The sequence below is a fragment of the Eutrigla gurnardus genome (genome assembly GCF_963514095.1).
Source record: "Eutrigla gurnardus genome assembly, chromosome: 17".
NCBI classification, from domain to species: domain Eukaryota; kingdom Metazoa; phylum Chordata; class Actinopteri; order Perciformes; family Triglidae; genus Eutrigla; species Eutrigla gurnardus.
Genome location: NC_139928.1, coordinates 24,544,334 through 24,558,427, shown reverse-complemented (window position 1 = coordinate 24,558,427; position 14,094 = coordinate 24,544,334). Strand labels below are relative to the sequence as shown.

Here is a 14,094-nt window from a genome sequence, read left to right as displayed (position 1 = left end):
CAACTGTGCACAAACTACTACAGGTAGTGCAGGCGACGGCGTGCAGGTCACGTAGGTTCTATTGACGGAAGTAAGAGGGGGAGCGGAGTGATGATATTACTGCGCCGACGTCGAAGTGCTTCCAGTTGTTATTCCGCCATACTATATAGTTATCCTTGTTATCCGCTTAGAAAAATTGGCATGTTTCATTTTGTGTAACCAAACTTGGGTCGTGTAACTACTCACGTAACCGTATTTAAATAGGGACAACGTGGAAGTGCTTGGTCGCTTCTAACTTCACCCCCCTTTGGATCCTAAGGAATATACGGGGACAAGCTACATGCTAGCAAATTAGCGCTGCGCGGAGTGCGCGCAAGAGCCATTGAGTGCACGCACAGAGGAGAGGGAGGTATGTATCACCTCGTCTAAGATCAGAGCAGAACATAGTTCAGTATGGAAATGCGGTGGTGTTTTCCTTTAAGTGTCACACTAATGTATTCCTAATTTCAGCCAATCAGCTTCCATCCTGCAGATACAAAACTAAATGCATGATAGGAACATTACTGAACATTAAACGGGTTGAAATCAAATCTGGTGAAGTTAGTAGCTGAAGTTTATTTTCGTAGGATAAGCCCCTTGAGTTGTCACAACTCGTTTACGAGGGGGTCCTACACACATAACACAACTTAGCACAATACAATGAAAGGAAACAAGACAATACAGTACAATACAGACAATAAAAAATAAAAGACAAGACAGACATCTACAAAAATCACTTGGACAAAATTGCAACCAAAGTTTGTACAAATATTAAATGGGATATGGTGACAGAGTTAATGAAAACATGAACAAGATATTTCAAAATAGGAGGATAGAACTTGATTAAAACAGCTTAGTGATTGTGATGATCTAATACCCACAGGTAAATGATTCCAGTCGTTTGGTCCTTTGAACATGAATGCTTTTCTACCTGTTAATTTCATATTGTGAGGCACTGAAAAATAAGGATAAATAGATTGCCTGGTTTGATAGTTGGATGTAAGTTGAACAAAATACTGTTTTAGATAAGGCGGGTAATTAAGATAAATACATTTAAATATAAATTGTAACCAGTGTATCTGTCGTCGAGTATGTAAAGAAGACAAGTGAAGAGACTGGTACATTGAACAGTGGTGAGTATGATAAGGACAATCCAGTATAAATCTGCAGATTCTATTGTAAACGTTGTTAAGAGGAGCTTGAACACGTTTGGAGGAAGACATGTACACAACATCACAGTAATCAAATATTGGCAGGATCAGTTGAACAACAAGTCTCTTTCTGACACGATTAGTGAAACATTTCCTGGACCTGTATAACATGTTTATCCGACAATTCACTTTACGTACAATACTGTCAATGTGCGTATTAAATGACATGGTGGGGTCCATCCATACACCAAGATATTTAAATGTGTCTACCTTCTGTAGAGGTGTGCCATCATTGCAGGATATAGTGAGAGAACTTGATATAGTTTTCAATTTCGAGTTAGTGCCAAAGGTCATAGTGACAGATTTGTTTTTGTTAAGAAGTAATTTGTTGTACAAAAGCCAGTCTTGCAGAATATTGAAGTCGGATTGAAGGATGGTTTGCACTTCAGATAGGTCGGATTTTGAAATATAAATGACAGTGTCATCGGCATATAGTTGAACAGAGGAATTAGTGAAGATGGATGGCAAGTCATTTACGTATATAGAAAAAAGAAGGGGTCCCAAGGTAGAACCTTGTGGCACTCCTCTTTCCTGGATCAGACAGTCAGAAAATTTGCCATCTAAAACAACACATTGTTTTCTATTATGGAGAAATGAACTGAACCACAAAATTGCATTTTTCGAAAGACCTATGTTGTAGAGTTTATCTAATAACAAATAACGGTCAACAAAATCAAACGCTTTGGTTAAATCAATAAATATTGCACCGGTGACTTCGCCATTACCTGCAGCAGTGAAAATGTAATTTGTTATTTTCAGTAGTGCAGTGGTTGTTGAGTGATTGGATCTGAAGCCAGATTGAGCGGGTGATAGAATATTATTAATTTTGAGATATTCTGTAAGTTGAGAATGGACCAGTTTTTCGAAAATGTTCGCAATTGAACAAATAATAGATATGGGTCTATAGTTATTACAGTCGAGAACATCACCTGTTTTATGGAGTGGTGTGATTCGTGCCAATTTCCAGATAGTAGGTAATTCATTTGTTGAAAGTGAGAGATTGAATAGATCTGCAAGAGGATACATGAGAACATTGACAGCTAAAGTTAATGACGTTAGTGATGTGTTTGTATTGTTCTTAATTGAATATACTGGAAGACCTATCCAGGTGACGTAGATGCAGTAGTAACTGTACTATTTGTACTGTTGTTTGCTGTAGAATTTGTAGTATTTTCAGTAATAGTATGAGCAGTCCCTCCCCACTCGGAGTGTATAAATACGAGTGTTTGAAGGAGGAGTTGCTGCTTTTCAGCTGCTTCACTTTAGTTCAAAATATCACTGAGTGAGAGGCAACAGGATGCTGCCAACGTGAGTACTACCAAAAACTGCCAATTATACTGCTTATACTAAAGTTCTTAGTGCTGCTAATACTCATTATACTGCTGCAACTACTACTACTGACAATACTGTTCTTACTGCTACTTCTACTTAATATACTCCTTTCAATAATGTTCTTACCGCTGCTACTACTAAATATACTACTGACAATACTGTTCTTACTGCTGCTACTACTAAATATACTACTGACAATACTGTTCTTACTGCTGCTACTACTAAATATACTACTGACAATACTGTTCTTACTGCTGCTACTACTAAATATACTACTGACAATAGTGTTCTTACTGCTGCTACTACTAAATATAATACTGACAATATTGTTTTTTTACTGCTGCTACTACTAAATATAATACTGACAATACTGTTCTTACTGCTACTTCTACTAAATATACTCCTTTCAATAATGTTCTTACCGCTGCTATTACTAAATATACTACTGACAATACTGTTCTTACTGCTACTTCTACTAAATATACTCCTTTCAATAATGTTCTTACTGCTGCTATTACTAAATATACTACTGACAATACTGTTCTTACTGCTACTTCTACTAAATATACTCCTTTCAATAATGTTCTTACCGCGGCTATTACTAAATATACTACTGACAATACTGTTCTTACTGCTGCTACTACTAAATATACTACTGACAATACTGTTCTTACTGCTACTTCTACTAAATATACTCCTTTCAATAATGTTCTTACCGCTGCTACTACTAAATATACTACTGACAATACTGTTCTTACTGCTGCTACTACTAAATATACTACTGACAATACTGTTCTTACTGCTACTTCTACTAAATATACTCCTTTCAATAATGTTCTTACCGCTGCTACTACTAAATATACTACTGACAATACTGTTCTTACTGCTGCTACTACTAAATATACTACTGACAATACTGTTCTTACTGCTGCTACTACTAAATATACTACTGACAATACTGTTCTTACTGCTGCTACTACTGACAATACTGTTCTTACTGCTGCTACTACTAAATATACTACTGACAATACTGTTCTTACTGCTGCTACTACTAAATATACTACTGACAATACTGTTCTTACTGCTGCTACTACTAAATATACTACTGACAATACTGTTCTTACTGCTGCTACTACTGAATATACTACTGACAATAATGTTTTTCTGCTGCTACTACTAAATATACTACTGACAATACTGTTCTTACTGCTGCTACTACTTAATATACTACTGACAATACTGTTCTTAATGCTGCTACTACTAAATATACTTACTATACAATTTTCCTCTCACTACTGTACTCTAATACTCTGCACTAGTGTAGTATACTAAAGTACTATAATCATTTACACTACTGTAGTAATAGATAATGAACTTAGTAATACAAAATGTTTGGTAAACATATGATTATTGATCAGGATGTATTGATCTTGATAACTTGATTACTTTGGTATTGATCAATAATCTTCTCTGCTCTGATGACAGAAACATGTTGATAGTGTCGATGGTCGTCGTCCTGGTAACCACAGTTTCTACGGCTCCTGTCGAGGGTAAAAATACGTCCTTCACATTTGACTCTGTGTTGTTTGGTTTAGTTTGACCCTCCATGTGTGTTGTGTTTCCAGAGAAGGAGCAGGAGGAGGCGGAGCTGGAGACCACGGAGGAGGGGGAGCGGTCTGAGGAAGAGGAAGGTAGGCATCAGACATGCTTTTACTTTGAAAGGACAGCTTCTGAAACTCTTAACCTAATCCTGGAGTCTGAACCTACCCTGGACTCTGAACCTAATCCTGGACTCTGAACCTACCCTGGACTCTGAACCTAATCCTGGACTCTGAACCTAACCCTGGACTCTGAAACTAATACTGGACTCTGAACCTACCCTGGACTCTGAAACTAATACTGGACTCTGAACCTAACCCTGGACTCTGAAACTAATACTGGACTCTGGACCTTACCCTGGACTCTGAGTTGACCAACCTGAGTTTATAGTTATCTCTGAGTTACGTGTCTGCTGACTAAACAAAGCCATCATCAATGGAGTTCCGATACTACGTGTCACCATGGCAACCAGGAAGAAACACGGTCTTCCTCCTTCACGCCAACAGTTAGAGATAATAATGATAATAATAATAATGACAATAATAATAATAATAATGATAATAATAATAATAATAATGACAATAATAATAATAATATAATGATAATAATAATGACAATAATAATAATACTTGCTTATGGATAAAACCAGCTCCTCAGAAAGCTCTCGTTGGCTACGACTGAAAGCAGTGAAATAATGAAATTCTTCTTAAATATCAGCGGCTGTTTCAACAGAACACTGCTTCAACACACAGAAGTGTCCTTCAACGTTACAGAAAACTCACGTTAGCAATAAAGTTAATAATATAATAATAAGACAAAACATCTAAAAGCTCTGCCAAGATTCTGATTATGTGGAGATATGAGATTTAGAAAATGTGAGTCGCAGAATATTGTTCAGATGTGAGGAGAACCGGTTACATTCTACTAAGTAATCAACATCCTCTCAGACGTCAGGCTGCTGATCAATGAGCTGCTGATCAATGAGCTGCTGATCAATGAGCTTCCATATCGATGACGAGGAAAGGACTCCCATGTCTCCTCAGCTGGTCCAGGATCAGCCAAAGGGAGGGGACAGACAGACAGACAGACAGACAGACAGACAGACAGACAGACAGACAGACAGACAGACAGACAGAAAGGAACTCAGGGTTTGTTGACAGCGAGCAGATTAGGTTAACAGAATAATTTACCATAGTAACTGAACCCAGAGTTCTAACTAAACCTGGTTCCACCACGGGAGGGTGTGTGGACGTTTGGATCAAGAGAATGAAGACAAAGACACAAACCAAAGAATCGATGTGGATCTTTGATGAAGAAGCATTTGAAAAATAAACATTGACAGAAAAGACTCGCTTTGCTGTTCAGGATAAGTCAAATAATGATAACGCTTTTTTAAAAAGGCTGTTCAGAGAATCTCTTCTGATGGTTGTTAAAAACATCTGTAATTATAGAAATGAATGTTGGATGTTTTGTTTCCTTTCCAGATGATGAGGACTCCAAGAGTCACGATAAGATTGAGGGTGAGATGCTAAAACACACTAAACTTACATAAATACAAGCAACATCATTTAAAATCAAATAACCCAGAAAACTGTCAGTGAAGCAGAAAAAGAAATCCGAACATCTAAGTAACTCACTGAGGATTTGTCTGAAATCGTTTTTGTGGGCTTTTAATGACACTGATCCTTCTTGGGTCTCGCTTCACTTGAGAATGAAAACAGAAGTTTGATTCATTGTGAACATCTGATATCGTCCCTCCCCTCCTTCCCTTATTACAGGACTTATTGGCGTGCGGCAGACCACCACCACGACGGCGGCGGCAGTGGCCTCCGGAGGTTCAGGTGAGCCGACCCTGATCAGCCTCCTGAAAGATTTGTTTGTTCCTGTTTGGTCTTCGGTTTCAACCAGATTAACGTGCTTTGGTCGGATACTAAGGATGCAGGTCTCAGGTTTCAACAGGAGGTCACCTCAGAACCACAGCACCACCTGCTGAACCTAATGTGAACTCTTCAGATACACTGATGAGGTGGAAGCTCCTGAGGTTAGGCTGACAGAAGCTTTCAGTAAGGGGACTCTTTCCAAAACCTGGAAACCAATTTGTATTTGTATCTTGTATTTTATTTTTAAAAGAAACAAATAGGGACAATGCATATTAATAATAACATTTTCATGTAAAATATGATAGATTATAGCCAGTGGCTAATTTGCATCTTTAGTCCCTGGGGCAGGTTGATGTAAAACACAGTTCCAGACACACATGCATTATATACAGTCCAGGAGATGATCACACACTTTACAGCAATAAAATACACTAATATGAGTGCAGGCTTGATTCACTAGAAGCCATGTTTCTAAGTGTTTATGAAGGAGGTGAGGGTGGGTATGTCTCGTATGACATTTGGTACTGTGTTCCATGTATGAGATGCTCGGTATGAAAGCACTTTTTCTGAATGGGACTATACAGTCACTATACAGAGTCTGCTGCGGTTGACCTGTTTATGTTTTTCTTTATAAATACATTTAATGGAGGTGGAGCCAGACCACAATGGTGGTGCGTGTTGGACTTTTTATCTAGAATTTTCAAAGACGTTTGTATGCAATCTCAATAGGCGTTAGTGTGGATTTACATGCCATTGCAATTGAGGATGCCGGCCTGACACCAAAGTGGGCCATTTAATAAAACTAATCCACTACAGTGAGTATAGTGGAGTTACCTTCAAAAAGAGGCAAACCTGTCACAAAAACCAGGTGGGATGTCAGACCAGGGATGATGAGGAACTGGGAGAGGCTGCAGGAGACCATGGACACAGGACACTGATGGGACACCTTGTTCCTGGCACAATCGGGGGAAGCAGTCACATAATCCTCCACCTCTTTGTCCATGGAGGGCCACCAGAAATGCTGCTTGATCGTGAACAGGGTCCTGAGAGTGCCAGGTTGGCTTGCAAAGGCGGATACATGGACCCAGTGGATAACCTGGGAGCAGAGAGGCAGAGGCACAAAGAGCCATCTGGGGGGCATCCCCCAGGGACATATTCATTTCATCGGGTGTTCGACCCTGTTTGACCCTTTCTTCAACTCCCCAAGTGATAGTCCTCACCACACATGACATAGGTAAGATGGAGGACGGCTGCTTGGGGAGTGAATCAGCATGAAACAGGCGAGACAGAGCATCAAATTTGACATTCTTGAAAGCTGGCCAATAAGAAACCACTGAGTTAAAACAGGTGAGACCCCCTGGCATGCAGGGGATTTCAACTTTTAGCTGACCTCAAATATTCGAGGTTCTTATGGTCCTCCAACCAGTGCCGCCAATCCTCTAGAGCTGCTAACGGCCAAAAGTTCTCTGTTGCCCACATTAGAGTTCCTCTCCGCAGGTGTCAGGTTGTGAGAGAGAAAGGCTCATGGTGGAGTTTCTGGTCACGCCCGGTTCCCCACCAGAGGTGTCAACCTCAACCACAGAGACGGATCTGGCAGGATGAGGACTGGAGCGGAGTCGAGGAGGATGCTTAATCCTTTAAAGACCTCTTCAGCAGCAGAGTTCCAACCAAAAGTGCACTTGGACAAAGTCCGATGATGACGAGGGGCAGCCAGGGAACTCAGGTCAGGTGGGATCAGCTCACTCAGGTGTGTTCTGTCTGCAGGTGTTGCAGCAGGTTTCTCGTCCAACAGTCAGGATCTGAGCGGTGAGTTGACTGTTCATCATGACTGACTCAATAATCATTACACTATATACACTATAGATATATAGATAAACGTGAATTATTTCATTTAGTTCCTCTGATGACGGATGTTCAGATGTTTCATATGATGACAGGTTTCATATATTACATGCAGAAGAATGTCAAATTTATAAAATGATCAGCATCTATCTTCATTATCAATATATTCATTATTGTTTCCAGGATATATTTTTTTTGTTCCTTATGATGTTTTTGTTTTTTAACTATTTTGTTCAATAATCAAAGTCTTTGTTTTTATTTAAATGTAAACTTACCACATTTAGTTGATGCATGATCAGATGAAGGCTTGTGTTTATTTTCAGCCTCCAGCAGTCAGTCAGCAGGAGGAGGAACACGTGATGGAACAGCAGGAAGTTCTACAGGTAAACCAGAAGGAGAAGAAGAAGAAGGTAGTTCTTACTTTGACTTGTTGGTTAGTTAGGGTTTAGTCCGAGAGTTTCATGTGTGTCTTCGTCTCAGGTCATGGAAGTGATTCCTCCTCGGTCCACTCAGCAGGTAACTTCTACTTCCTGGTTCATGAATCAGCATCAAACATCATCAGGTCATGTGACTCAGGTGTTGACATTTAAATGTTGAAATGAAACTCTTCATCACCGAGCCTGATTATTAATGATGAGGAAATGTTTAACATTTATCATAAACATTTTGAAATCAATTGTCAATCTGTTGGAAGTTTCACCTGAAGTGAGTTTGTTTTTCAGCAGCTGAAGGTCAAAGCAGCTCAGCAGCTTCCCAACCCACAGGTAATCACCAACAAATCAATACGTTCCATACATCCACAATCACAACCCACAGATAATCACCGACAAATCAATACGTTCCATACATCCACAATCACAACCCACAGGTAATCACCGACAAATCAATACGTTCCATACATCCACATCCATGTGACCTCATCATCTCTACATGTATGACCTTTGATTTATGTGATGACATCAATGAGTCGATCCATGAATTAGATTTAAATGTGTACTTCTGTTTGGGTCGACACACACACTTATGACAGAAGACATGTGGTTTGACTGGGAAAGTGAATTGAGTTGATTATTGATTCCTGTGTTGCATTTCAGGTAATGGGCAGAAGTTTCTGAATGGACGAGTCGGAGCTGACGGCCAGACAGGTGAGCTCCTGGGGGCGGGGCTAATGGGGCAGGCTGACAGGTGAGCTCCTGGGGGCGGGGTTAATGGGGCAGGCTGACAGGTGAGCTCCTGGGGGCGAGGCTAATGGGGCAGGCTGACAGGCGAGCTGCTGGGGGCGGGGCTAATGAGGAGAAGGCTCTGGTATCCCTGTCTGGGTCACCTGGTGCAGGGTCAGTGTTGGGTCTAGTTCCCGACCCGCCTGCTGGAGCTAATTTATCTCATACTTCTGTTGCCGTACCGGGGAGTGTTACTCTTCCACTGGTTCTCTGGTAACAAACATTGTTTTTCTATGAATACTCTGCTCAGGCCCAACCCCATTCAATGATGCCTTTAGGTGGCTCTGTAAATCTAGAATTCGAGTGCAGTGCCGCCACGTAGGTATGGCCACAGCAGGAATAAACACAGAATTCTGTGGATTAGTGGAGACAATTGTTTGGAAAATGGATTGTAATGAGCAAATAAACACAACATTGACATATTTATGTTATTATAAGAGCATCCGTTGCTGTAAAAGTGAGTTCTGTTTGGACGGATTCAATCAGCAACAAGAGGACTTGTGTAACTCAATGTATAACATTATCCACTGACTCGGCCCACCTTAGAGCAGGCATCCTCCTTGTACTATGGCTGAGTCCTCACCGGTCTGGTTCAAGGCCTACCTGCCACCACCTGGTACATGTTGTCAGCCTCTCACTCCCCCTTCTCTTTCTTCAGCTGTGATGTCAAATAAAGAAATAGAAACTACTTCAAAACGTCTCTTCTCCTGGAAGTTTGAAGCAGTGGTGAGGAAGATAAAACTCACCTGTTGTCTCTTCATCCTGCTGTCGTAGATCCTGCTCATCACTCTGACATCAGCATCAACCAATCAGGACCAGGCCACACCTCTCTGATCTCAGCGCCTGACCAATCACTTTCCAGCTCTGTGTCAGGCTCCTCCTACTCTGCAGCCCGGGGAGGTTAGTACAAAATATACTTTTACTCTGAAAACACAGAAGCATTTCCTCTGAAAATACAGTCACATAGAAGTTCTCCTGCTGCTCATATAGACTGAATGTAGAACAGACTAGAATATAGACTGCATGTAGACCTGGGTGTAGACCGAATATAGACTGTATGTAGACTGATATAGACTATATGTAGACTGAATATAGACATGGATGTAGGCCCGGGTGTAGACTGAATGTAGACTGAACATATACCTGGATGTAGACCTGGGTGTAGACCGAATATAGACTGAATATAGACTGTATGTAGACTGAATATATACCTGGATGTAGACCCGGGTGTAGACCGTATGTAGACTGAATATAGACTGTTTGTAGACTGAATATATACCTGGATGTAGACCCGGGTGTAGACTGAATGTAGACTGAACATATACCTGGATGTAGACTGAATGTAGACCTGGGTGTAGACCGAATATAGACTGCATATAGACCGCATGTAGACTGTTGTAGACTGAATATAGACCGTATGTAGACTACATATAGACTGTATGTAGACTGAATATAGACCGTATGTAGACTGAATATAGACATGGATGTAGACCCGGGTGTAGACTGAATGTAGACTGAATGTAGACTGAACATATACCTGGATGTAGACCCGGGTGTAGACTGAATGTAGACTGAATGTAGACTGAACATATACCTGGATGTAGACTGAATGTAGACCTTTGTTAAAACTGAATGTATACTGGATGTGGACTGGATGTAGACTGGATATAGACTTATTGTAGACCTGGATGTAGACTGATTGTAGACTGTAAAGTTCCTTGAGTGGTTGAAAAGATTAGAAAAGCAGATTAACACCCACCCATTGATTAACACCCACCTGCCTGTCTCTGATTGGTTTCAGCTTCAGGTCTGGGTCTCGGCCATGAAGTCACAGGTACGACTCGTTGCTACCACAACGCGCTGCCAGTCACAATTTATCCTTCTCACTTCCTGTCACATGATCATGTTACAGAGTCTACCCCCACCGCCACAGACACACTGCACTCAGGTACAGCTGTCTGTCTGTTTACCTGTCAGTCTGCTAACCTGTCTCTCCATTCTGTTCTGTTCACTGATCTGTTGACCTGTCTGACTGTTCATTAATCTGTCTGTGTGCTCACCTGTCTGTCTGTTCACTTATCTGTTGACCTGTCTGTTAACCTGTCTGTCTGTTCATTTATCTCTTTAACTGTCTGTCTGCCATCCTGAATTGTTTTTTCAGTTTCAGGTGGGTACTCCCACCCAGATCTGGTTACCGTGGCAATAGCCTCCACAGGGACAGACACAGGTAAGCCCCGCTCTCCAACATGGCTGACAGGAACTCAGAGGTCAAAGCTGTTGTTAAACTGTGGCTGTCTGTAGTTTCAGCAGATCCAACAGGAAGTCCGCTGGAATCCAGTAAGTTACATGTATTAACAGACAAAGAATCAAGCTCTACATTCTTCTTCTACAGTAGAAATGTGTGTGTTTGTTTCAGGTCATCCAGCTGTGACCGATCACACACAGATGGCTGGTAAGTTTTACAAATGCTCACCAGTTTGACATCAGTCCATTATGTGTGTCAAACCAGTCCAGAACAGAGTGAAGAGAGCAGCTTCAGGCTGCTGGTATTAACTCGTCCTATTCGGGTTCATGGGATTAATATCATGTGATCAGGTGCTGAACCTTGTTCCTTCTCTTTTCTTGGTTCTGCTTGCTCTCTGCAGGTTCCGTCACTGAACAGTACCACCCATCTGGTCCGGGTCCTGAAGGTTCGTGTATCACACTCAAAGTCCTGATTCATCACACAGTCACACCATCTTTACAGTGATCTAGTTATCGTTTAAAGAACCCAGCTGTCTGATGGTTGATATTCTGGTTGATGGTTGAGCTCACAACAAACTCAAAGCGTATTTTCACCTCGCATTCATTTTTGTTTGCCCGCGGAATCATTTGAGTTTATTGGTATTCATCACACTAGACAGACCAGAGAGGAGGCGGGGCTTCCCTTCACGTAGACCCCAACCAGGTTTCCTCCATCAGGGCTGAAATCATCACTGTTGCTGCTTTGTAAATGTCCCAGATCCACCAGGAACCCAGACCCCGTCCTGTCTGGGTTCATGACATCATCATGACATCATCCAGAGGTGGATTTCGCCAAGCTGGATTCACTGGATCTAGCAAGACCCACGTGGGCTGGTTCACCACAGCTGAAGGAACCAGAATAAAGTATTGATCTGTGATTTAATATCAATAACCAGATGAAAAGGATGCTGAAATAACTCCATCATGATGGGGATCAGTAAAAAGTGCTGAGTCATGCTTTGTTAGGTCTGTCTGCAAGACCCCAAGATAACTGCTGTTAAAACGCTGGTTTTCTGAATGGAGTCTGGTTGATGGGTGCTAGGCTACGCTAACATAGTAGCTGCTCCTTGAGTGGTCGACAAGACTGCAAATGAGTCATAGAAATGCAGGTGCATTAACCATGTCACTGATGACAACACGAATTATAGCCGTTTGGCTTCAGTATGAAAGGAAACAACAGCTTGGAGTCTTTCATTATAATATCATGTCTTTTCTATTATTGAATTATTATTATTATTTAAACATTAACTTTAGCAGTATTTAAATGTTGCAGTTGGTCGAGCTGAAGTTAAACATTATGAAGCAGGCGCGCAGTTGGCGGAGTGGTTAGAGCGCATGCCATGTACGAACGTACATACGCAGCCGACCCCGGCTCGAATCCCGGCCGGAGGTCCTTTGCTGCATGTCACATCCCCTCTCTCTCCTCATGTTTCCGATCTATCCACTGCTAATAAAAGGCGTCTATGCCTCAAAAAAATCTATAAAAAAAAACATTATGAAGCAGCACATTCTCTCATAAATGATGACAATTTAATCTCCCTCTCCTTTTTTTGATGGATCACAGATGTTCTATTGATGTTCTATTTCCTAAAACTGGAAAAACTCAGGTTTTCTTTACAAGGGTCTTGAAACAAACTTGGAAACCTTGGGGGCTGTTTTTTTTCAATTTTACTGCTGACTGGTGTTTTGTTTAATTATGTATTTGTATTTTATTGTTAAAAGAAACAAACAGGGACAATGCATATTAATAATAACATTTTCATGTAAAATATGATAGATTATAGCCAGTGGCTAATTTGCATCTTTAGTCCCTGGGGCAGGTTGATGTAAACACAGTTCCAGACACACATGCATTATATACAGTCCAGGAGATGATCACACACTTTACAGCAATAAAATACACTAATATGAGTGCAGGCTTGATTCACTAGAAGCCATGTTTCTAAGTGTTTATGAAGGAGGTGAGGGTGGGTATGTCTCGTATGACATTTGGTACTGTGTATTTATTTTGATTACTTTTTAATGCATAAATATATTTTCTTTCATAATTGATTGATTTTAGTTTGGTTATCTGTACTGTCTTGTGTTGTGTCTGTTTTTCTTGTTGAGAAAAGTAATAAACAGTCCGTGAAAAGTTACCTCAAAAAAATAATAAATAAATAGGAAATGATGATGAATTAATTCAGTCATCATAGCTGCAGACTTCTTCGTTGGTGTCAACAGCAGTAGAGAATGCCAGAAAACAGACCATGTGACGTTTTAGAAGCAGAAAGTTTTAATCAGTTTTTTTCTGTTTCAGGTGCAGAAAATGTGGAACTGGAGGATACCTGCTGACTTCCATATAAAGCCACGAGTTCAATTCCTTCGCTACCGATTCCAGTGTAATGATGAATCAGCACGGCACGGGAAATCAGACCCCTCCCACTAGCCGTAGGCCCCGCCCACTGAGTGCCAGCTTGGTATTTTTTTAAATATTTAAAATGTGTGATTTTATTGTTTTAGAGAAAAGTCAATAAAGTTGGAGCTGAATCTGGAGGAACTTTGTTGATTCTGTATCGACTTCATGAAATGACGCCTTAAACTTCTGTAATAAACGTTGAGTTTTGAACATCACACTGAGAATCTGTCTTCTTGCAGGTGTGATACAGATCAATAAAAACAGGACAGATTGTTTAACTCAGATATTTCTTCATTCCAACAAACAAACGA

General features: G+C 40.8%; 1 protein-coding gene across 2 annotated transcripts; it reads left to right on the top strand.

The window, feature by feature from the left end:
* Positions 1–2,458: 2,458 nt before the first annotated feature.
* Positions 2,459–13,998, top strand: LOC311027403 (uncharacterized protein). Of its 2 annotated transcripts, none has more exons than XM_084031423.1 (18): positions 2,459–2,537; positions 4,047–4,111; positions 4,187–4,252; positions 5,645–5,680; positions 5,939–6,001; positions 7,805–7,846; positions 8,206–8,265; positions 8,363–8,398; positions 8,608–8,646; positions 8,977–9,027; positions 9,877–10,002; positions 10,904–10,936; positions 11,015–11,050; positions 11,264–11,329; positions 11,404–11,439; positions 11,519–11,554; positions 11,748–11,792; positions 13,685–13,998. In XM_084031423.1, exons 1-18 carry the CDS (start codon positions 2,527–2,529, stop codon positions 13,717–13,719), a joined length of 882 nt encoding a protein of 293 aa, XP_083887549.1. In that variant the 5' UTR covers positions 2,459–2,526; the 3' UTR covers positions 13,720–13,998. The 2 variants fall into 2 exon arrangements, with proteins under 2 accessions (XP_083887549.1, XP_083887548.1); XM_084031422.1 differs by having other exon boundaries at positions 8,605–8,646.
* The last annotated feature ends 96 nt before the right edge of the window (positions 13,999–14,094 follow it).